The sequence below is a fragment of the Pelophylax lessonae genome (genome assembly GCF_965119305.1).
Source record: "Pelophylax lessonae genome assembly, chromosome: 3".
NCBI classification, from domain to species: Eukaryota; Metazoa; Chordata; class Amphibia; order Anura; family Ranidae; genus Pelophylax; species Pelophylax lessonae.
The window spans coordinates 179,075,683-179,098,554 of record NC_138770.1 but is presented as its reverse complement, the minus strand read 5'-3'; the positions used below and the strand labels follow the sequence as shown (position 1 = coordinate 179,098,554).

Below are 22,872 nucleotides of genomic sequence, written 5' to 3'. Positions count from 1 at the left end.
TTTTTGCAGCTGCAGAACGCCCATCCATGTTATTCTATGGCCTCATGCACACATAGAGCTTTTAGGAGCTCCAAGTGGCATAGGCGTTTTACAGCTCCAAAAAAAACCCAGGAACTGTGGGTTCAGGAGCTCCAGCGTCAAGCTGCAAAAAACGTCTGACGCTGCTAAAGGCTCCATAAGGCTCCATAACGTTGCTTAACGTGCGTTAAGCCACGTTATACGTTTTTTTTCTTCCATTCAAAATCAATGGTTCCCTATGGGAGCCTATTGATTTGAATGGAAGTCACAAGCAGGTCGGATCAGGGTGATCCGACTTGCGGTGCGACCTGCACTGTGAGAATCTTGAGGGGGAACTCCACGCCAAAATGGGGAAAAAAACGGCATGGGGGTCCCCCCCAGGTTCCAAACCAGGCCCTTCGGGTCTGGTATGGAATTTGAGGGTAGCCTCGCCGAAAAAACGGCGTGGGGTCCCCCCCAAAATCCATACCAGACCCTTATCCGAGCATGCAGTCCGGCATGCCAGGAAAGGGGAGGGGACGAGCGAGCGGCCCCACCCCCCCTGGATCATACCAGGTCACACGCCCTCAACATGGGGGGGTGTGGGTGCTTTGGGGCAGGGGGGGCTCTGCACCCCGCACTCAAAGCACCTTGCCCCCATGTTGATGAGGACAAGGGCCTCATCCCCACAACCCTGGCCGGTGGTTGTGGGGGTCTGCGGGCAGGGGGCTCATCGGAATCTGGAAGCCCCCTTTAACAAGGGGGCCCCGATCCCGGACCCCCTCCCTATGTGAATGGGTATGGGGTACACTGTACCCCTACTCATTCACCCCATAAAATGCAGTGTATGGAAATAACGACAGGAGACGTTTTGGAAAATGTATTAAAAATCTTCATCCGGCTCTTGTCCTCTCCGGGGGTCTTCTCCTCTCCGAGGGTCTTCTGCTCTTTTGCTGTCCGCCCTTCTTGTCTTCTCCTCTCCGGGGGTCTTCTGCTGTCTTCTCCTCTCCGAGGGTCTTCTGCTCTTTTGCTGTCCGCCCTTCTTGTCTTCTCCTCTCCGAGGGTCTTCTGCTGTCCGCCCTTCTGCTGTCCAATCTTCTTATCTTCTCCTCTCCGGTCTTCTGCTCTTTTGCTGTCGGCTGTCCTTCTTCCTCCGGTCCTCCGACGACGACGTCTTCAGCGATTATGCCGGCCTCTGGTCTCTGCAGCTTATTATATAGCCATTAGGGGCGTGGCCGCCAGATGACGTCATTGGGAGACCACGCCCCCTTGTGTCACAGATGACGTCATCTGTGACACAATGGGGCGTGGTCTCCCAATGATGTCATCTGGCGGCCACGCCCCTAATGGCTATATAATAAGCTGCAGAGACCAGAGGCCGGCATAATCGCTGAAGACGTCGTCAGAGGAGGACCGGAGGAAGAAGGACAGCCGACAGCAAAGGAGCAGAAGACCGGAGAGGAGAAGATAAGAAGATTGGACAGCAGAAGGGCGGACAGCAGAAGACCCTCGGAGAGGAGAAGACAAGAAGGGCGGACAGCAAAAGAGCAGAAGACCCTCGGAGAGGAGAAGACCCCCAGGGAGGACAAGAGCCGGATGAAGATTTTTAATAAATTTTCCAAAACGTCTCCTGTCGTTATTTCCATACACTGCATTTTATGGGGTGAATGAGTAGGGGTACAGTGTACCCCATACCCATTCACATAGGGAGGGGGTCCGGGATCGGGGCCCCCTTGTTAAAGGGGGCTTCCAGATTCCGATGAGCCCCCTGCCCGCAGACCCCCACAACCACCGGCCAGGGTTGTGGGGATGAGGCCCTTGTCCTCATCAACATGGGGGCAAGGTGCTTTGAGGTGCGGGGTGCAGAGCCCCCCCTGCCCCAAAGCACCCACACCCCCCCATGTTGAGGGCATGTGGCCTGGTATGATCCAGGGGGGGGTGGGGCCGCTCGCTCGTCCCCTCCCCTTTCCTGGCATGCCGGACTGCATGCTCGGATAAGGGTCTGGTATGGATTTTGGGGGGGACCGCACGCCGTTTTTTCGGCGCGGGGCTACCCTCAAATTCCATACCAGACCTGAAGGGCCTGGTTTGGAACCTGGGGGGGACCCCCATGCCGTTTTTTTCCCCATTTTGGCGTGGAGTTCCCCCTCAAGATTCTCACAGTGCAGGTCGCACCGCAAGTCGGATCACCCTGATCCGACCTGCGGTGTGACTTCCATTCAAATCAATAGGCTCCCATAGGGAACCATTGATTTTGAATGGAGGCAGAAAAAAACGCTGCTAACAGCTACTGTGGCCAAACGTGCAATAACGCTAGTAGAAAAAGCTACTGAAAGCACGTTTTTACAGCTGCTGTTTCCCGGCGTTATGTAAACAGCTTTGGAGCACGTTTTTATGACGCCCTGTGTGCATGGAGCCTTACGTTTAAATCAATTATCCTATGAATCACTGGATTTTAATTTCCTTGATCATGATTGCTGGGTTAGTACATGGATGACGCTATTAAATAAATGGATGCCATTTGTATATTTTTGAAATAATATTTAAGACTTGTAAAATGAAAGAAGTAGATATATCCAGTATATGCTATTATTCTTATGTCTGGTGCAAGAAATGCAGTTCTTGCCCACTACGGGAGTTTCTTATACTTGTAAGTGGGTGTTGTGTGTTTGTTTGTGCATATGTGTGTATGCCAAACCTTCAGTTGGCTCCCCTATTTTATTAGAACAGTATTGTGCCGGTGTGATGTTTTACTTTTGTGTATAACATTTTGTTGACTGGTCTTTGCAGAAAGGTGAAGCTGATGCTGTTGCTCTTGATGGTGGATACCTGTCTACAGCAGGAGCATGTGGATTAGTCCCAGCAATGCAAGAAATTTACGATGGTAAGCTAAAAAGATTTGACAACACTAACATGGTAGTATAGCTAGTGATTATATACAAAGTCATTGCAAACATGGGTACTGCATACTCCACCATGGAGACAATGTCTGACCTTTTAAATAAGCAGCACTCGCTATCTACTTACTTATTTATTAGCAAGTACGAACTTCTAAAGAAAACCTGTACTGATTGGAATACTTTGCCTGCAATTGATGACCACCCATTTCCACCCAACCATTTGTATTGTCTAAACTGTCAAGGCTTCCCCCATCAGACACTTCTAACTGACTCAAAGTGCATCTTTCCTTCCCCCAAATCCAGTACATCTTTATTGGCTAAACTTCCCTCCCCTCCTTGGCAGGGCTTGCTCCCTTCTAGAGGGTTGGCAGACTTACCTGCACTCCTGGTTTGGACATTGTAATATACTTAAAATGAGCATTTTACCAAAATTTCTCTATTTGTTCCAGACACTCCCAGTGACTGTCCCGCCAGCCTTCTTTAAGCAAACACATGCACTTTTCACTAAATATGTTTGGGCTGGCAAACAGCCCAGACTTCAGAGACGCCTCCTGACCCTCTCAAAAATCCAGGATGGAATAGCTATGCCGGACGTCCACAGATACTACCAAGCATCGCACATGGGACGGCTGGTGGATTGGTGTAGACACGGGGCACTTAAATTGTGGACCTCCATTGAACAGCACCATGTCGCACTGCCATTGAGTAGGGTGCCTTGGTGCTATGCGTCCCTACCCCCTATGCTCTGATCTCATCCTATTATTGGCCCCACTCTCCAGATCTGCTCCACTATCTGCCAAGTTCCTAGCCTTTCCTCTCTCTACTCTCCGCTTTTTCCCATCTTGGGAAATCCAGCCTTCCCTCCAGGTACAGAGAAAGGCCCTTTCAGAAAGCTTTTGATGCAGGGGGTCTCCCAGGCCTCACATTTTCTTGAATCCCGCACCTGGCCCTCACTGGCTGCGCTCACTGGCTCGCAGGGGACTTATTGACTGCAATTTTGGCAAACCCTGCAGCTGCGACATTATCTTCACACTCTAGGTGACCTTTCCTTCCCCCTTTTGCCGACCGCTCACGTTATTCGAGGAATACTGCTCACCAGGTGACCCTCTCCCCCGCACCCTGTCCAAGATGTATGCTTTGCTTATTGAGCCCCCCCGAGGGGTTCCTATCACCGGGACTGACCAAGTGGGAGAGGGCTCTGAATAGGACCTTCTCACCAGCACCACGCCAAAATATTACTCTCCTAGCACTTAAAACCTCAATATGTACATATATTCAGGAGATGAATTACAAAAGTTGGGCACCATGCTCCATATTTTCTGGAGCTGCTGGAGGCTAACGCATTTTTGGTCGGAGGTGAGGCAGATCACTCAAAACTTTTTCGGACTTCCCAGTACAGGATGACCCTGCTTTCTTTTTACTACACTGCTTGCAAATTTCAGTCAAAAAGTACAAAAAATCAATCTTGCGCCATCTCCTCAATGCTGCCAAGGCCTGTATTAGTCTATGTTGGAAGAGTGCCAGCCCCCCCTCAGTAGCCAGGTGGCTGAAAAAGGTTAGATCTGTGGAAACACTGGAGGACTTGGTCCTATCGGCCCAGGACAGGAGGGAACAATACGACAAAACTTGGCTGCTCTGGAACCAATTTGTTCTCTCTGGTAAAGGGAAAGCCCTCCTAAATGAATGACTCCCTGGCAAATGCCGACCCCGCTAGAACAGCTGTACCATTCGATCCCCGCTTTCCTTATTCCCCCCCTTTTTCTTTTTTTCTCTTCTTCCCACCCCACCATCTTCTACCCTTTCCACCTCTCTTTTATTTTTCCCCTTGCCTTCTCTTCTTTATCTTTGCCTGAAATATTTGGACAATTACTGATCTTTCCATTTTATTTTTGACTCTTGTTTCGTAAAGAATTCCTGCATAACCATCAGCAACTGATTACCTGCTATAATTTTTCTGTCTTTTGCCAACATTGGTCTGCGCTCCCTATCTTCAGTGCCGGTTCACATTAGTGCGGCTGCGGCGATCGCATGTAATATCGGAGCGCACTGCTCCTTCATTACATGCGATTACACTTTGTATGGCTAAATTCGCACCGCACCCGCAGCAAAGACGCACAGGACCCTTTTTTGCAGCCGCATCAGGATCGGATCGCACAGTGGTTCACACTTGTGTGATCCGATCCTGTGCGAACTCTAAGATCGCACTGCGATATGCGATCAAACTGGGGGTGTCGTTAAGATTACATTGACACCCCAGCGTATCGCATATGGCAGTGTAAACTGCCAGGGGTGCGTTTGCGATGTGGGAACAGGCTTCGCAGCCTTCCCGCATCGCATAAGTGTGAACCGGGGCTCAACTTACTCCGGGTTCCTTTGTTGGCATGGAAGTCTGTATCTAATGGTTTCTTATACATGAATCTATTGTTTACTCATTGTTGTTCAAATGCTGTATTTTTCTCCTTTGTGTTTACAAATATAGAATTTGAAAAAAAAAAAAAAAAGTGCATCTTTTCTTATTAAATGACAGACGAGTTCACAGTTTCAACTAACTGCACTATCCACTTGACTTACTGTAGAAGCATTAAAGTTGTAGCTAGGCCCCCCTGGATATTTGCCAGGTCCTAGGCTCCTGCCTAGGCAGTCTTGTGGATGACTTAAGCTGAATACACACTATACAACTTTTGTTGTCATATTTCCTTTAGATTTACCTTTTCTATGTAGTGCAAGAGCCTGCCTGATTGCATTCAAATTAAAAGTGTTTAGGTTTTACCTTATATTATATGGTTTTGGTAAGTCTGAAGGAAAAAATCTAAAGAAAATTGTATAGTGTGTATGGCCCATTAGTCTTGGTTGGTTGTCTGCAGGTCCAATGGCTTCAGTAGTGTGAGTTACAGACCCAGAACTTCATACTTCACTCTGAATTTTGCTGCTTCATGCTAGTTGTTTTTAAATGGCTCTATAAGTATTGATGCTAAAGACAGTCAGACAAATTACATTTTAAAAATGAGATCAGCAATGAAACCCTTACCATTTTCTCTAAATACAGTTTTCCTTTTAAGTGGAACTAAGCTATCTAAATCAACTATTTTTAATCATTATGCTGCTGGCCTTAGTAAATAGCTAGAAAGGTATATTACTGTATATTTACTTGTTTTAAACTTTTTTTTTTTCAGTTGCTTTCTGGTTTCTGTTCTAACCTAAATTGATGTCATACATCCCATATATCTTCATGGGCATTTTATTTATTTTAATGTATTTCTTTAAGAGGGGAGGGGAGAGCATGAGCTAAGGGCAGATGGATTCCAGGAAGCAAATGCTCCATAAAACATCTGCCCTTAAACCAAAATGATTTATGAGCAAATTAAATCATGGAGGCATAGATGGATGGGTGAGTTTGCTTTCAATATGAAGAAATTAATTAAATAGCATTTTCGGGTTTGTGTTACTCAGATACAGTTAAGAACCACTTTAAAGAGGAGTTCCATACCCCACCACACCTTATTAGTGATATACAAATCAATATTGGCTCACACCCGCAATTCACTCCCCACGTTTACTAAACTGTGGTGCAGGGAGCTGGGATTTGAGGTCCCAGCTGGAGATTGGCACACTACATTCTTATTTACTCACAAATTTTCTATCTCAGATTATGCTCAAGAGAAGAACTAAAAACTACTATCCAGATGGTATTGTGGCCCGGTTAGAATCAACCGGATCTTTCCAACCTCCACAGACACATACTGGCACTGTCACATGAGGAGAGGAACGTATTTGGTGGTAGTGTGACTGTATCCGCCCCTTTTGGTCACAGATCTTTCAGATCTACACAGAGATCTATGATGAACCCCTTATCCCTTCTCTCTCTCCATAGCTCTGTTATCCATCCTCCCAGGCACGGTTTAAACTAAAAAATCTAGCCTACTAAGATTCTTCCTTTCCGCTGCTAGTCAATTAATATCCAGACATTGGAAAAATTCCTCCACCCCAACCTTATCTTCTTGGGTAAGCAAAATTAATGACATCATGCTCATGGAGGAGATGCAAGCGAGAGAGCTTGATAAGTGGGAAAAGTTTACCAAGCTTTGGTACATATGGATTCATTATTCCTCATCTGAGAAATTGAGTAATAGAATTCATTGAAAAGTCTAACCTTATGATTGCATTATACCCTAAAAGAACTCGTCTCCACTGTTTTTCTTTTTTCTCTCTTTCTTTCTATTTTTCTATTTTCTTCTATTCCCTTTTCTGACTATGCTTTCCTCTTTTACCTTTAGACTCTTGCTATGAATATTATCAGGCATTTGATGTCTGCAGATCTCTTGTTTTTGCACCAATTATGTGCACTGGTCATCCTCACAAATGTTTTATTTTCATATATGCAAATATTTAACCACTTAATGACCACCCACCGCAGACTCGGGGAGCCAGCGTGTGTGAATGGCAGCTCTGCTGGCCGCCGGCCACTCGCAATCTCCCGCAGCTGAGGGAGAAAGACAGACGGCTGATGTAAACACAGCCGTCTGTCATTCTCCCTGAAGTGATCACAGAGGCTATGTGATCCTGCTCTATAGGATCGCATGTCTCTGTGATTACTTCACAAGCCACGCCCCCTGACAGTTATAATCACGTCCCTAGGGACACATTTAACCCCTTGATCACCATTATAGTTAACCCCCTCCCTGAAAGTGTCATTTTTACAGTAACAGTGCATATTTTTAGCACTGATTACTGTAGTAATGTCACTGGTACCCCCAAAAGTGTCAAAAATGTCAGATAGGGGTCAGATCTGTCTGCCACAATGTCGCAGTCCCGCAAAAAAAAACGCAGATCGCCACCATTACTAGTAAAAAAAACAATAAAAATGACATAAATCTTTCCCATAGTTAGTAAACGCAATAACTTTTGCGCAAACCAATCAAAATACGCTTATTGCGATTGATTTTTTTTTTTTACCAAAAATATGTAGCAGAAAACAAATTGGCCTAAAATGTTAAAAAATTTAGATTTTTTATTTTTTTATGGGAGAATTTCATATAAAAAAAATTTGAAAAATATTGTTATTTTTTCAAAATTTTCGCAATTTTTTTGTTTATATCGCAAAAAATAAAAATCACACAGGTGATAAAATACCACCAAAAGAAAGCTCTGTTTGTGGGAAAATTTTGTTTGGGTACAGCGTCATACGACCGCGCAATTGCCTGTTAAATTCACACAGTGCCGAATCGCAAAATAGGGCCTGGTCTTTGAGCAGCCAAATCTTCTGGTCTGAAAGTGGTTAAAGAATAATATTGCGCTGACAGACCAGATTTAAAAAGCTGCTAGCACTACAATCGACAAAGACATAGTGTACAAATTAAGTATAAAAAAGTGCAGCGCTGGAAAACATATATAGATATTGATCATATATACAGTATAAACTCGTGAAAAAATAAAGTTCATAAAACAATCCACAAAGTTGAAGTGGGGAGATCCTAAAGCAAATCCACATTCCCATAAAGTGCTTAGGGGAAGATACTTGAAACCAGGTAGAAAGCCAAGGGTGTTCAGATGTCAGTGGTCACCAATGTGACAAGCCTACCACCACGGTTGGAGATATTTACGCTTACCAGATGTAGTGGACCCCGATACTGTATAGTAAATGGGTCATACAAGCAATGATAATCACCAGTGATGTAGGGACCTCAATAGCTCAGGAATCTTCAATCGAGATGTATCACCACACTTCTGGTGGGGTTGAGATTCTCCTTAGATGGTCTATGTCTCAAGGTTTGACCCAGTCACTTCATCCTTCAGATCTTCTCGGTGGTTTTCTGGCAGTGGATGTGAACACCTGCTGGATGGTGGACTCCCTCTTATTACCAGCAGAGTTTTAATATAAGGACACTCTTCACTAAAGGAAACAGGAAATTAAGCCTGTTTCCTACTGTGCAAGCGTGAGTTGTGCTGCACTTTCTGAATGGTCCCGCTGTCTCCTGGGACCTGTGTGTCTCCCAGAAGGCAGCGGGGGAAGGAAGAGGGGGTGGAAATTTCTTAGATTGCCGCACAACGATTGCGGCAATCTTGCCCAAAAGTGTGAGTGTGTACCTGATTTTGCTAGGTATCCACTCCACCCAACCCCCCCCCCCCCCCTCCCCAGAAAGGTGCCAAATGTGGCAGTAGAGGAGGGGAGAAAGCAAACAAGTGGAGCTTTCCTTTTCGAGTAGATCTCCGCTTTAAGTGCAGTACATCCATAGTAAACAGGACTGTATATCTGGATTCTGAAATCTTTGCTGACCATTGCATTTTAAAGTGTCTTTTTTAGGCTTGACAACTGAATATATTGTGACAGGTTCCTAAAATATACATATCCATGTATGTATATAATTACTACTTACTGTTTTTGTCATTATCCTCAGATTTATGTAGAAATCAGAAATAGGGGAAAGGGTTTATGTTGGGGAAATATCAACGATTTATTTCTAAATCCATGTAACAGAATGTGCTTGTTTTAATCTATGTGACTTCTTTTTCATCTCTCAACAGCTGACGTGTGCAAACAAAAAAGACCAAATGTAAAAGGTAATCCTTTTTATAATTAAACCTTGAGTTTGATTTGTAATGTGTAGATGTGCAAACTCCAGTGTACAGATAGAGGTCAGCAGCCAACACCATAAGTAGACAAGCATAAAACCCTAGATGATTGCTATTCTACTTATTCACAGCAGAAAGATGTACATTGTTTTTTATTTTTTTTAAAGTGAATCAGCATATTTACAGAATAGTCAAATTTTCATTATATAATTAAAAGACTGTATATATTCTTTATTTTATGCTTGGGGTATGGCACATGTAAACTGGTTAGACTGTTCAGAGACACTGTTTTTCTACATAGATTTGTTTTTTTGTGCTTTGGAAGAAAGAGAAACGTAACTAATAATAATAATAATAATTTCTGGTTTGATCTCCATCAAGGAACATACCGTGCTGTTGCAGTCGTAAAAAAGAAGGACAAGAGCATCACATTGAAAAATCTACGAGGAACTAAGTCTTGCCACACAGCTCTTGGCCGCACCGCTGGCTATAATATTCCTGCTGGTTATATTCACAAGGAACATGGAGTTTGTGATTTGTGTAAGTTAGTATTTATACATAGGTTGAACTGGATGGACCAGTGTCTTTATTCACTTGTGTGTTTATGTCACTACCATTTTTTTTATATTCATGTACATTGTGTACATCTAAGAAAAGAAACGAAAAGTGTTCTGAATTTATCTACACTCCCCACTGACACCACTAACTGTGGAAGGGAGTTCCGCAGCCTTACTGCTCTAACAGTATAGAACCCCTTACATAGTTTAAGATTGAACTGTTTTTCATTCAACTTCATTGTGTGGCCATGTGTCTTCTTTAGAAACCTTAGATTAAAAAATGTTTTCCCATGCTAGGGTCACCATTTAAATATGTTTATATCATGAATATATCCCCTCTTAATTGTCTTTTCTCAGGGAGAATACTTTTACATTTTAAATTCATTCCTCAAACCCTGCTCACAACTCTAGACCATTCAGAACATATGCCTTTAATCACTACTCTCTGAACATGAAGGACTTTATCAAATGCCTTAGCAAATCTAGATACACTAAATCCACAGGCCTCATCTATCCAAATTACAGTTTACCTCCACATAGAATGTTAAAAGATTGGTCTGGCAAAAATCTACCAGTGTTTGAATAGGAAGGCATTTATTTAAAAAATTCTAATGGAAGACCTTTTCAGATAAGGTCTTAAAATATAGAATATATGCATGCAAGTGAAAGATCATAATTTATGTTCTTGTATGGTCACATCCATTGTTAAAATGATTGGGCTAACTAACTTCACAGTTTTTTATAAAGTGGCTGCTAAAAGGTAATTGGAGCTGGACATAGTGTGCCCACTATATAGGCCATATATATATATATATATATATATATATATATATATATATATATATATATATATATATATATATATATATATATATGCCATATATAGATAGATAGATAGATAGATAGATAGATAGATAGATAGATATACTGTATATATATATATATATATATATATATATATATATATATATATATATATATATATATATATATATATATAGCCACAGGTGTGACTGATGGCTGGTACTAGACTACTGTGGAGATATAATAAAAGGCCATTGTTAAGGCCCTGTTTTCTTTTTATTCTTATGAGGCGTTATTGCATTCTGGAATGCATCAGTTATTGATTTCTGGAATGTTAATGGAATCTTGCATTTGGTATTATTAAGTTATATATTAATGTTATTAGTAAAGTTGTGGGCAGCATAATTCAAATGGCTCCCCCATTTAATTCAGTCCTGCATAGGAAATGCTACTTGTAAAATTCTTGTGGAAATAGTGGTTGCCTTTCAAAATCCTTAAAGTTGACTGCTTATTTGTTTACACAGTAAAAATGAAAGGGATCACATTGCACTTCCCAGGTAGCATCACCTTTCCATTGCTCTGTTTTTGCCATGCAGGGGAGAAAAAAAATGATATTTCATTGAGGTTTCTTTACAAAGTCTCTCCTATTCCATCTTGAACTCAGGTATAACTGTACATACTGACTTTACACACTTTTCAAATCCAGATGTTGCGATTGCACATTTATTAAAAGAGTGTACTTGTTTCATTATTGGACCAGGTACCAATGAAATTAATGTAGGCAGAGGCAATGGATTTCCCCCAACACAAAGATTGGGCATAATATGCTGGTGTGAACTCCCAGATAGCCTCAAAGGCAGTAAAGCAGCTGAACCCTCTACCCTCTTCCTTAAAAAGCACATTCAGTGCAGGGCTAGAATACATTACAGTTAGGGCCAATTCCCACCAGCAATCACACAGGAACATGCTGTATGTCCTGTGCAAGTCATATGCAGTTCTATGAGGTGCAATTTTAGCCAATTCACTTCAAATAGGCTGAAATCGCACCTTACTAAGCCAAAAATAGTGTATGCACTACTTTTGGAAACCTACTTTACCATGTGATCCGATGCAGAAATGCACTATCTTTGCGACCTGTGTTATTAACTTAATTATGACATGTGCTGTAGATTGCAATTGCAGTGCATTTTGAATGTGGTGCAGTAAACGCACACAGAATGGTGGTTTCCTGCACCGCTTTCTGGTGTGATATAGGCCTTTATAGCATGAAAGAGAAGGAGGAACAGTGAACATAACCAAAACTGAAGTATCATGAAAGAGGGGGTCTTTTTATTGTCCTACAAACATGTTGATACTGTAATTTGTTTTGGCAGCAACCTTCTTCAGTGAGAGCTGTATTCCTGGAGCTGATGTTAACTCTAACCTCTGCAAGCTGTGCGGTGGGATTGATAAAGCAAAATGCCTTCCAAATAACGTAGAGAAATATTATGGTTATGAAGGTGCTCTCAGGTAATGGAATGAAACATTAATACTGTGATAGTTTCATTATAAACCAAATAGTAAAGCAGGATTCATGAATGACAGTTAATGTTTTAGGTTAGAAAAAGCAATAAAAAAAAATTGAAAATTAAAAAAAAAAAAAAAATTGTAAGATTTAATTAAAGCTAATATATATACTGTGTGTGTATATGTGTGTATATATATATATACTTGATAAACTATGATAAACTATTTATCAGATAGCAAGATAGCAAGCCTAGTTGGAACTTGATGGACAACATTGAATGTATTTTAACCTTATTCAATGTTGATATGTATGTACACTATAGTATAAAATAACTGAATATCCGCGCTACCAGAGGATAGCAGCTAGCAATAACCACAATGTGATAAGAGAATATAAAACAAAATTGCAGCGCTAAAATTAACTAAAATATATCTGACTTGGAAAATAAAAAACAAAAGTACAAGTTTATTTGAAAGTGAATACACTCACCAAATTTAATAGTTGTAAAAGCCTTCAGTTAAAACATCAGATGCAAACAAAACCGTTCTGGGGTGGTCAGTCCATTCCGGCTTGTGACGTCGACGCTTGCTGGAGCTTGCTTTGGGGAGTGTATTCACTTTCAAATAAACTTGTACTTTTGGGAACGTATTACACTATTGTCCTTCCCTTTTTATATTTATACATCCGGGAGAGGTGTTGTGTGGCTGTTCCTGTCTCTGGGATGTGATATCCGGATACCTTGGGATAATTCCCTGGCAATCTCCGGGGATGACCCCTTGTTTTGGATTATAAGGTGTTTGTGAGAGCAGTGGTCATACATATCTGGTAAGAGGCCAATCGGCTACCTTGTGTGTGGTGGAGGTTACTATAGTTTCAGTCACTGACCTTAAGAACTGTCACATATCGAGGTGTCTCTAGTGGATTGGACCTTATTTCATCTCAAATGGGACTTTTATTTTCCATGTCAGATATATTTTAGTTAATTTTAGCGCTGCAATTTTGTTTTATATATACACTATAGTGTCAGAAGTAGTGGGACACCTGCCTTTACACACACATGAACTTTAATGGCATCCCAGTCTAATTCGTAGGGTTAAATATTGGGTTGGTCCACGCTTTGCAGCTATAACAGCTTCAATTCTTCTGGCAAAGGTCTTCTGTTGGGTTGAGGTCAGGACTCTGTGCAGGCCAGTAAAGTTCCTCCACCCAAACTCGCTCATCCATGTCTTTATGGACCTTGCTTTGTGTAAAGGTACACATGCATGTTGGAACAGGAAGGAGTCATTCCCAAACTGTTTTCACAAATTTGGGTACATGAAACTGTCCAAAATGTCTTGGTATGCTGACGCCTTAAGAGTTCCCTTCACTGCAACGAAGGGGCCAAGTCCAACCCCTGAAAAACAACCCCACATCATAATCCCCCCTCCACCAAATGATTTGTATCTGTGCACAAAATAAGGTCCATAAAGACACGGATGAGCGAGTTTGGGGTGGAGAAACTTGACTGGCCTGCACAGAGTCCTGACCTCAACCCGATAGAACACCTTTGGGATGAATTTGTGTGCAGACTACGAGCCAGGCCTTCTCTCCAACATCATTGCCTGACCTCACAAACGGGCTTCTGGAAGAATGGTCAAACATTCCCATAGACACACTCCTAAACCTTGTGGGCAGCCTTCCCAGAAGAGTTGAAGCTATTATAGCTGCAAAGGGTGGTCCAACTCATAACTGAACCCAACAGACTAAGACTGGGATGCCATTAAAGTTCATGGGCATGTAAAGGCAGGCATGTAAATGTGTGTATATGTTTGTTTATGCAATATTAATTTAAGATGTATGTACTAAACAATTGTTCAAGTAGCAAACCTAGCTTGAGATGCAATGAAACGAACTAGAACATGTGGTATGAACCTCCACAGTATCTAGTTTAGTTAACTCCATAGAATGTTTCTAAAAAGGGACCAGATATCTTTCTAAATGTGGAAAATATTATTTGCTTTTAACATTTACTGTATAAGAAATAACACTGTATAATGTTGATCCAAGGAGTATCTGATTGACTTTGGGGAACAGGAAGCAAATTGGACCAGACTTTATAACGGTCAATTTCCAGTTTACAATTCTGAGGATACAAGGATTTTAATTATTTCTTTTTGTCTTTTGGATGAACTCTATAGATATGTATTTTTTTAACCTGGCTACCTATGCAACTGTATAAAATGCCTTAGCTCTGATCTTCCTGCCCAAAGTCTGCCTATATTGCCCCCCCCCCACTTCAGATCTCCCACTACCAGCACATATTCCCCCCAAATCCCTCACCTAGCCCAAATCTTCTTCCCCCTTATCCCCCTCCCAACACAAATCCCCCTAAATCACCATATTAGCACCCCCCCCCCCAGATTTTCACTCCTAGAACAATACTTACCCTTGCAGCCCTTTAATTCCCCCTTCCAACAAATATCCCCCCCCAATCTCCATGTGGCGCCCCCCCCCACCTCACATGATACAACAGTGCCCAGGGCAGCTGCCCCTTCTGCTCAACCCTTGTCCCGGCCCTGATTGGCACTCTTAGCCTGTGCCACTGGAGAAAGATATAGAGATAAAAATGTAACTATCAGTGTAAGAAAAAAAGTACCATTAGTTCTTCTCATCTCAAGGACCAAAGAATTAATAATTCAAAGCATCTTTATAGAATGTGATAAGAAAGGTGCCGTTTGTACCAGTGTTTTGCCACGTTTATTATGTCTACTGCAACTATATCAGCTCTAAAACACAAAAAATCCTGTGCTAATAGTGAATATACAAGTGAGCAAAAATAAATAAATGTGAAAGCAGCTGAAAACACTTGATCAATAGTAGGATCAACAGTATAAAACAAAAAATAGTGCAGCGCTATCTAGTATGGTGTAACCCATAAATCAAAGTGAAGTATTAAATGACATAAATAACACATAAATAACACAGTGAACAAACAAGTCCATAAAATGTGTTGCAAAAATGAATAGTACGTAGTGATGAAAAGTCCCAGAGAGTGATGATAGACCCGAAGACTTGTAATCCAAAGGTAAAGGCAGAGGTACACCCGTGGAATAGAAGTAGCGAAATAGCAGCTTACCAGAAGCTCAGGCCTCCAACTTAATGGAATGGCCACATACGCTAAACCAATGATTCCAAATGGATCACCTCCTCCAGAGACCAGGTAGCCAAGTAAGTTCCTATGTGATATAGAGGAATTTACTTGGCTACCTGGTCTCTGGAGGAGGTGATCCATTTGGAATCATTGGTTTAGCGTATGTGGCCATTCCATTAAGTTGGAGGCCTGAGCTTCTGCTAAGCTGCTATTTCGCTACTTCTATTCCACGGGTGTACCTCTGCCTTTACCTTTGGATTCCAAGTCTTCGGGTCTATCATCACCTCTCTGGGACTTTTCATCAGTACATACTATTAATTTTTGCAACACATTTTATGGACTTGTTTGTTCACTGTGTTATTTATGTCATTTAACTATATCAGCTCAGCTGTACTAGTCGTCACTGTAGAGTCTTGACTAGGGGCTCATACAACTTCCCCCCATTCTGAAGGTTCCTCCAGTGTATCCCCTTCATTACCATCCTGGTTCTGTGAAAAAAATCTAAATCAGTAAATATATGTTCTCTAAGATAGGCCCTGCACCAGATGTATGTATGATATGGACACGACATATATATATTTTATGATAAGCGATGCATACGGCACAATTACTTTAATACATGCATACTCTGTTTTGCTTCAGGTGTCTCATTGAGAAAGGAGAAGTATGTTTTGTGAAGCACACCACTGTAGATGAACTAATTGAAAGTAAGTATAATGTCACATTTTGTATTCCGTGTGAAATAATAAAAGGGCGAACAATTTGGGGGGAAAAAAACATATAACATACACCCTCCAAAATGTTAGTTTCCAAATCTGTAGCTCTAGAAGGAACATGCTTCAAAACAGCCCAAATCTTTCCCTTTATGGTTCAACCTATTACCTAATGAGAGGGGTATGAAAATCATGACTCTGTATGTTCCAAGAGTTAACATTAGATGTTTTAATATTTAACCAGTGCCAGTTTCAGAAGATTTTTCTATTGCCAGTTCATTATCAGTGCTATCTGTCCTGCATTTTTACAGAAATTTGGACCTGACTATCAACCAAACAGAAGGAAAATCTGGCAATACTTTCCAACCTTCCTGATTAAAAATTGCCAGATATCTTCATTCTATATACACACTGTTATCACTATGCCATAGCCATTCACATATCATATATCAGCCTTATGTGGTGTGCTGGTAATGAAGAGCTTAGTGTAAAAGAGCAAAGAGATACAAACACCTTTGTACAGCATGTGTTTAATGTAACACTGGTTATTTCAACATGTGTCCTAACTACATATTGTTATACCTATGAAGAGTGGTAATGAAATAATTGAGATTCATTTTACTGTCTAGATGAAAAATCTCCAGCATGGGCTAAAGGTGTGAAGAAAGATGATTTGGAACTATTGTGTCCAGATGGCTCTCGCAAACCTGTCAGTGAATATGAAAACTGCAACCTCGCAATAGTACCAGCCCATGCTGTTGCCACCACCCTAAGCAGAAAAGAAGTAGTTGTAAGAATTCTCAAACAGCAGCAGGTAAGCCATTTTCAAGCACTTTTTTTCCACATTTAAAAATTGGGATCTTTTTGCCTAAAATCTCTTTGATGGGATTTTCCTACACTTAATAAAACAGTGGAAAAATTGCTATACTGGAAAGAAATACCTTTTAATGGATTTCATTGCTAACATGGTATTGTCTTTCTTTTCAATCTAAGCACCATCTCTGTGGTTTGGGGTCATTACCATGAGTTCAGATTGGCTGACGGGCAGCAGTTCATGGGGAAGTTTCCTAATAGCATATAGTCAGCATTAATAAAATAGAATTTACTGTAAACAATGTTGCATCAGAAAGTCAGAAGCCCTTCTTAGGCTGCATTCACATGTCAGCTTATAATCGCGGGCAGAACCGCCGCGGTTCTGCCCGCGATTCGGAGATTTATTGCAAATCGCGGGACGCCTAGCGTTGCCCGTTGATTTGCAATAGCCCCCCAAACGCCGAGTGATGTTGCCGCGATTTACGCCCGCCGAATCGCGGCAACATCGCGCAAACAAAATCGCGGGACGCAATACGCTCCAAAAAAGTACAAGAGCTTCTTTGGAGCGTATTGCGTCCCGCGATTTTGTTTGCGCGATGTTGCCGCGATTCCGCGGGCGTAAATCGCGGCAACATCGCTCGGCGTTTGGGGGGCTATTGCAAATCAACGGGCAACGCTAGCCGTCCCGCGATTTGCAATAAATCTCCGAATCGCGGGCGGAACCGCGGCGGTTCTGCCCGCGATTATAAGCTGACATGTGAATGCAGCCTGACTCAAACCTATATTCTCTTGAGTCTTCTCCCAGGAACATTTAAACAGAAACATGAAGGTATATTTATAAAAAAAAAAATACTCAATTTGGCTGTTATATTCCTAAACACTAGGGGCCAATGCAGTATTTCTAATTTTAAATCAATGGAAAATGTTCAACCAGCACAGGAGATCACCTAATAAAAATTTTTTTGTTGCCCCATCCTTATAGAATGAATGTACGGCCACTTTTACTGAGAAATTTGCTAATTACATTTTTTATAAATACACAACAGAATGTCTAAAATAGCATAGCTAATGCTGTGCTGTAACTTTAAAAAGCCCAAAGGTCCTCTAAGAACACTATGACATGGAAAGTGAACCCTGTATTACAGGTTAGGTATTTACCACACGGTACAGCCCCAACTGAAGAATGGTGAGTTGCAATACCCTTAGTTATAAATTATACCAAAGCATACTTTTTTTTTACAGCAGTTGGCAATATACTAGGGCCAGCACACCACAATGCACATGCAAAAGGGGTCAGGTGTAGTCAAGTTGTAAGTTGCTGATTTTTGGTAAAAGTTAATTGCTGCTTTTTTTAGTTGTCTGGCAATTAACCCTTTATACATATGCTTGAAAGGACCCTCCTAGAAAATCTCCTCCACGCCCTACCAAATCTAATGATTGAATACTGAAATTTTGAAAATTAAAGCAGATGCTTTCAAATTACCTCTGTATAAGGAATTAGAAGAAACAATCACTAGTCTTTTCAAGGCCCATCTCCTCCTACAGCAAATTTATAATAGGTTACACCTAATTGGAGCTTTGACAAAAACTTCAATACAGACCTGTCAAGTCACCTGGTATTTCTGTGTAGTTTTGCTGGAGCTTCATATACAGTCTTCTGAGCCCCATTTGCTACATAAGAAAGGGTTTCCTAGAAATCCAATAATGTTCCTGAAAAAAAGCCTCATTAACCACTTAAGCCCCGGAGGATTTGGCTGCTCAAAGACCAGGCCCTATTTTACGATTCGGCACTGCGTGAATTTAATGGACAATTGCGCGGTCGTGCAACACTCTACCCAAATTAAATTGACGACTTTTTTTCCCCCACAAACAGAGCTTTCTTTTGGTGGTATTTGATCACCTGTGCGGTTTTTATTTTTTGCGCTATAAACAAAAAAACAGTGACAATTTTGAAAAAATAACAATATTTTTCACATTTTTTAATATGAAATTCTGCAAAAAAAAGTAAAAATCAATCTGCTACATATTTTTGGTAAAAAAAATCGCAATAAGCGTATTTTGATTGGTTTGAGCAAAAGTTATTGTGTTTACTAACTACGATAAAGATTTAGACTCGGTTCACATCAGCGCGACTTGTCAGGTGACTTGTCAGCCTGACAAGTTGCGCTCCCTCGCGGTCCATTGACCGCTACAGGACCCGTTCTAATAGGAGCGACACAAGCCGCTCTGACTTAGAAAAAGGGTCCTGTACTATTTCAGGGCGACCTCGGAGCGACTTGCATAGACTTCCATTATGTGAAGTCCCTGCAAGTCGCTCCGAAGTCGTGGTGCAAGGGACTGACAAGTCGCCTCCTGAAGTAGTAAGGAGTCGTGTCGCTCTAATGTGAACCGGCTCTTATGTCATTGTTATTGTTTTTTTTTTTTTAACTAGTAATGACGGCGATCTGCCATTTTTTTTGCTGGACTGCCACATTGCAGCGGACAGATCGGACCCCTGAATGACATTTTTGACACTTTTGGGGGTACCAGTGACATTACTACAGTAATCAGTGCTATAAATATGCACTGTTACTGTAAAAATGACACTGGCAGGGAAGGGGTTAACTTTATTGGTGATCAAGGGGTTAAGTGTGTCCCTAGGGGCATGATTCTATGATTCTAACTGTTAGGGGGCGTGGCTAGTGAAGTAACCACAGAGACATCCTATATAGCAGGATCGCATAGCCTCTGTGCCTACTTCAGGGAGAATGACAGACGGCTGTGTTTACATCAGCCGTCTGTCTTTCTCCCTCTCCTGTGGGAGATCACGAGTGGCCGGTCACACGCACTGGCTAGACACGGAACAAGCGGGTGGGAGCGAGCCGACAGGCTCGTGGGCGAGCGACGTACCCCTACGTCACTTTGCCCAGGAGAGGCTGACTGACGCAGTAAATAGTCATGCGGCAGTCGGCAAATGGTTAAAGGCCCTCTATAGGTAAATATGTTGTCTTCTGGTTTGAAAATAAAACTTTTTGGAAAAGAAAATAAAACTTATTTCAATTAGTAACACCTCTTTTTTTGCAATTTTTACACTTTTGTCACAATATCAGCCTGGTACAATTGTGAATGGGTTAACATCTCTAGGTTGTCCCTGACTTGTTTCCATATCAATTGTAATGCCCTCCATTACCAGACCACTGTAGGCCAAAAGAAGGGAACAAGGGTGCCAATCAACCTTTACAGTGAAACTACAGCACTGGGAAACCAAAACCCATGAGGACTGTGGACTGAGCACTGGAAACTGAAGTCCATGAGTGGCGATCCTCTTGCAGGTTCTCGCCACCCACAGCCCTTGCACTGAAGGAAAACTCAGTAAGTCACGGTCATGAACATGAGGTACAAAAACCTCCAAAAAAAGTACATAGAGAGCACTGGAGACTCTGGTGCAGCTGATGGTAGCCAATCAGCTTTTAACTTCAGCTTGTTAAATTAGGCTTAAGCTGATTAGTTTCAATACAGAACTGCACCAGCTTTTGCATGCTTCAGTTTAAAAATTCTCCCCCTATGTCTGTACTGCATTAAGATATTTAAAAACTCCCCACTACCTAATCTACCCGCCTATATCGGTAAACACTTTCCTGACTGAGTCAATGAGCCAGCACTGTCCCCTCACTTCCTGCTTTCACAGGAGACATTGAGTGGTAAAGGTGGTAAGGGACCACTCTGAGGAATATCCTTGTACAGAGCAAGCAAGTATACAAAAAAATGTATTTTAATTAAAAAAAAAACGAACTTTTATTATCACTTTAAATAGTGCTAATTAACTCAAATTAATTCATTTTGATTAGGCTGGCAGCAAACCTTGACTTTCCTGTAAAGCGGGGGTCCCTGATCCCCGGGCCACGAACTGGTGGCCATACGACCGTGGGTGGGCAGCAGGTAATCGAGCCAGCATAAACTGCACTGCCATCCTCCCACTACCAGAGGGCGCCCGCTCCCTTTCTCCCAGCACCACTTCTCCCTTCCCTCTCTGTGGTCACCTTTCCTACAAAAAGGAAGAGAGAGAAGAAGTTGTGCCTGCCCGGAGGTGACAGGCTGCACATACCTCAACCCTTCAACCTCATACGTGCATTGGTGTGCCCACCTGACCACAATCCCTGAAGCAAGCACATCATTTATTTTTATAATCTTACATTGTGGTTGAATGTTGTTCTATGGTAGATTGGTGTTGCTATCAGATGCAATTTGAGTTTACTCTGAAAAACATTTTGCCATCCTTCCAGTTTTAAATGTCTGGCAAATGTACAATATAAGGCAGGACTGCATGTAAGTACTCCAAGGTATTAAACAATCTCTTTGTCCTTAACTGTAGGAAGATTTCGGAAGGAATGAAGGCCGGAATCCACAATTTGAAATGTATGTCTCAGAAGGCAGAAAAGACCAATTATTTAAAGACTCTACACAATGTCTGACTGAGGTGAAAGAAAACACCATGAATGACTATCTGGGCAAACCATATGCTGATGCTATAGAGAATCTTAACATATGTGGAAAATCAGGTAAAATTAAATGTGTATTTAATTGTACTCTCCAACTATAATATTTTTTTTTAAACTCAAGTTTTATATGAAACCTTTCTTTTTTACTTGAAAAATATAAATACAAACAAAAATTTCTCAAACCTCTACCCTCCCCCATGAAAGACATCAACAGATCTTAATTACAAAGTTCCTTATCTTCCCCCTGACTTCATTGAATGAAGAAGATATTGCTTCAAATAATTACACCATCATGTAGTGAACTTTCCATTTTCTAAATTGACCATCTCAGATATAGAATCATAAAACTCCAGTAAAAAGTAGTGGGACAAATGCCTCTGTAGTATGTCTGACCTGTGGGGAATCTATTTTCAACCACTTGCCCAGTATCTCTTACAATGCTATCAAGACTGAATTTTTTGAGAACTCTGAATTACATCTAGAGAAACTATTTCTTTAAACCGGAGAATGAGATGTTGAGTCCGCTTCCCAAACCACCCTGCAAGCTTGTTCCAAAGCTTCTTGATTTTACCACACTTATATAACATAATGACGAGCCACTTTATACTTAGCTGAGAACATCGAAAGGCAGCGTGGCTCATGAAAGACATGCTCCTGAGGGGGTGTCACAATGGCGTCATACTCACATTAAGCACCTTTATTTTGCGTCTTTATAAGGTTTTGGAACGCCAATGAAACTGGTGGAAGAATGTTGTCTAAAAATGAGCCTAGTAACATGTAGTAGTGGTATATTTAAACAAATCTTTTAATGAAGAAAAGTATTTTTAATTTATAGGGAGCACAGATTATATGAAGTCACAGAATAATGATGACATACCCCAAATGTCATAAATGTTATCTTTTCTTTTCCTTCTCTAGGTCTGCTGGAGGCCTGCACATTCCACACATGCAAGCTGTAATGATGGACACAACCAACAGAGTGTCCATAGTTTCCTTTCACTTACCTTCTTGTTTCTTCATAAAAAAATAAATATTCAACTCCCTGTACACTGATGTGTTGCCTTCAATCTCTCAATAAATATTTTCAGTTATAGTGTTGATTTTTTTGGCATTCTTTTGATTTAGACATTACAACTCAATCCCAAAGGTCAAAACAGAGGACTTAAGAGGCACATATATATTTTTATTCAATATAATCTATCACCTTCAATTAATTTCCCAGAAGATGAGATATCTATAGTAGCCCAGATAAATCATACTTCATCACTTTAATACCAGGCGCTTTCACCCCCTTCTTGGCAAGGCATATTTTAAGCTTTCAGTGCTGTCACACTTTGAATGACAATTGGGCAGTCATGCAACACTGTACCCAAATAACATTTTTACCACCACTGGGTTATTTT

The 22,872-nt window shown here is 41.5% G+C and overlaps 1 protein-coding gene across 1 annotated transcript in view; it reads left to right on the top strand.

The window, feature by feature from the left end:
* Window positions 1-22,567, top strand: part of LOC309551119 (serotransferrin-A-like) — a 78,607-nt gene extending 56,040 nt beyond the window's left edge. The window contains exons 10-17 of the mRNA XM_082251564.1: window positions 2,788-2,881; window positions 9,420-9,455; window positions 9,849-10,007; window positions 12,202-12,337; window positions 16,108-16,172; window positions 16,808-16,992; window positions 21,343-21,529; window positions 22,388-22,567. Coding sequence (XP_082107690.1) covers window positions 2,788-2,881; window positions 9,420-9,455; window positions 9,849-10,007; window positions 12,202-12,337; window positions 16,108-16,172; window positions 16,808-16,992; window positions 21,343-21,529; window positions 22,388-22,428 — 903 coding nt within the window. The 3' untranslated portion in view covers window positions 22,429-22,567. The remainder of the gene's footprint in view (window positions 1-2,787; window positions 2,882-9,419; window positions 9,456-9,848; window positions 10,008-12,201; window positions 12,338-16,107; window positions 16,173-16,807; window positions 16,993-21,342; window positions 21,530-22,387) is intronic.
* The last annotated feature ends 305 nt before the right edge of the window (window positions 22,568-22,872 follow it).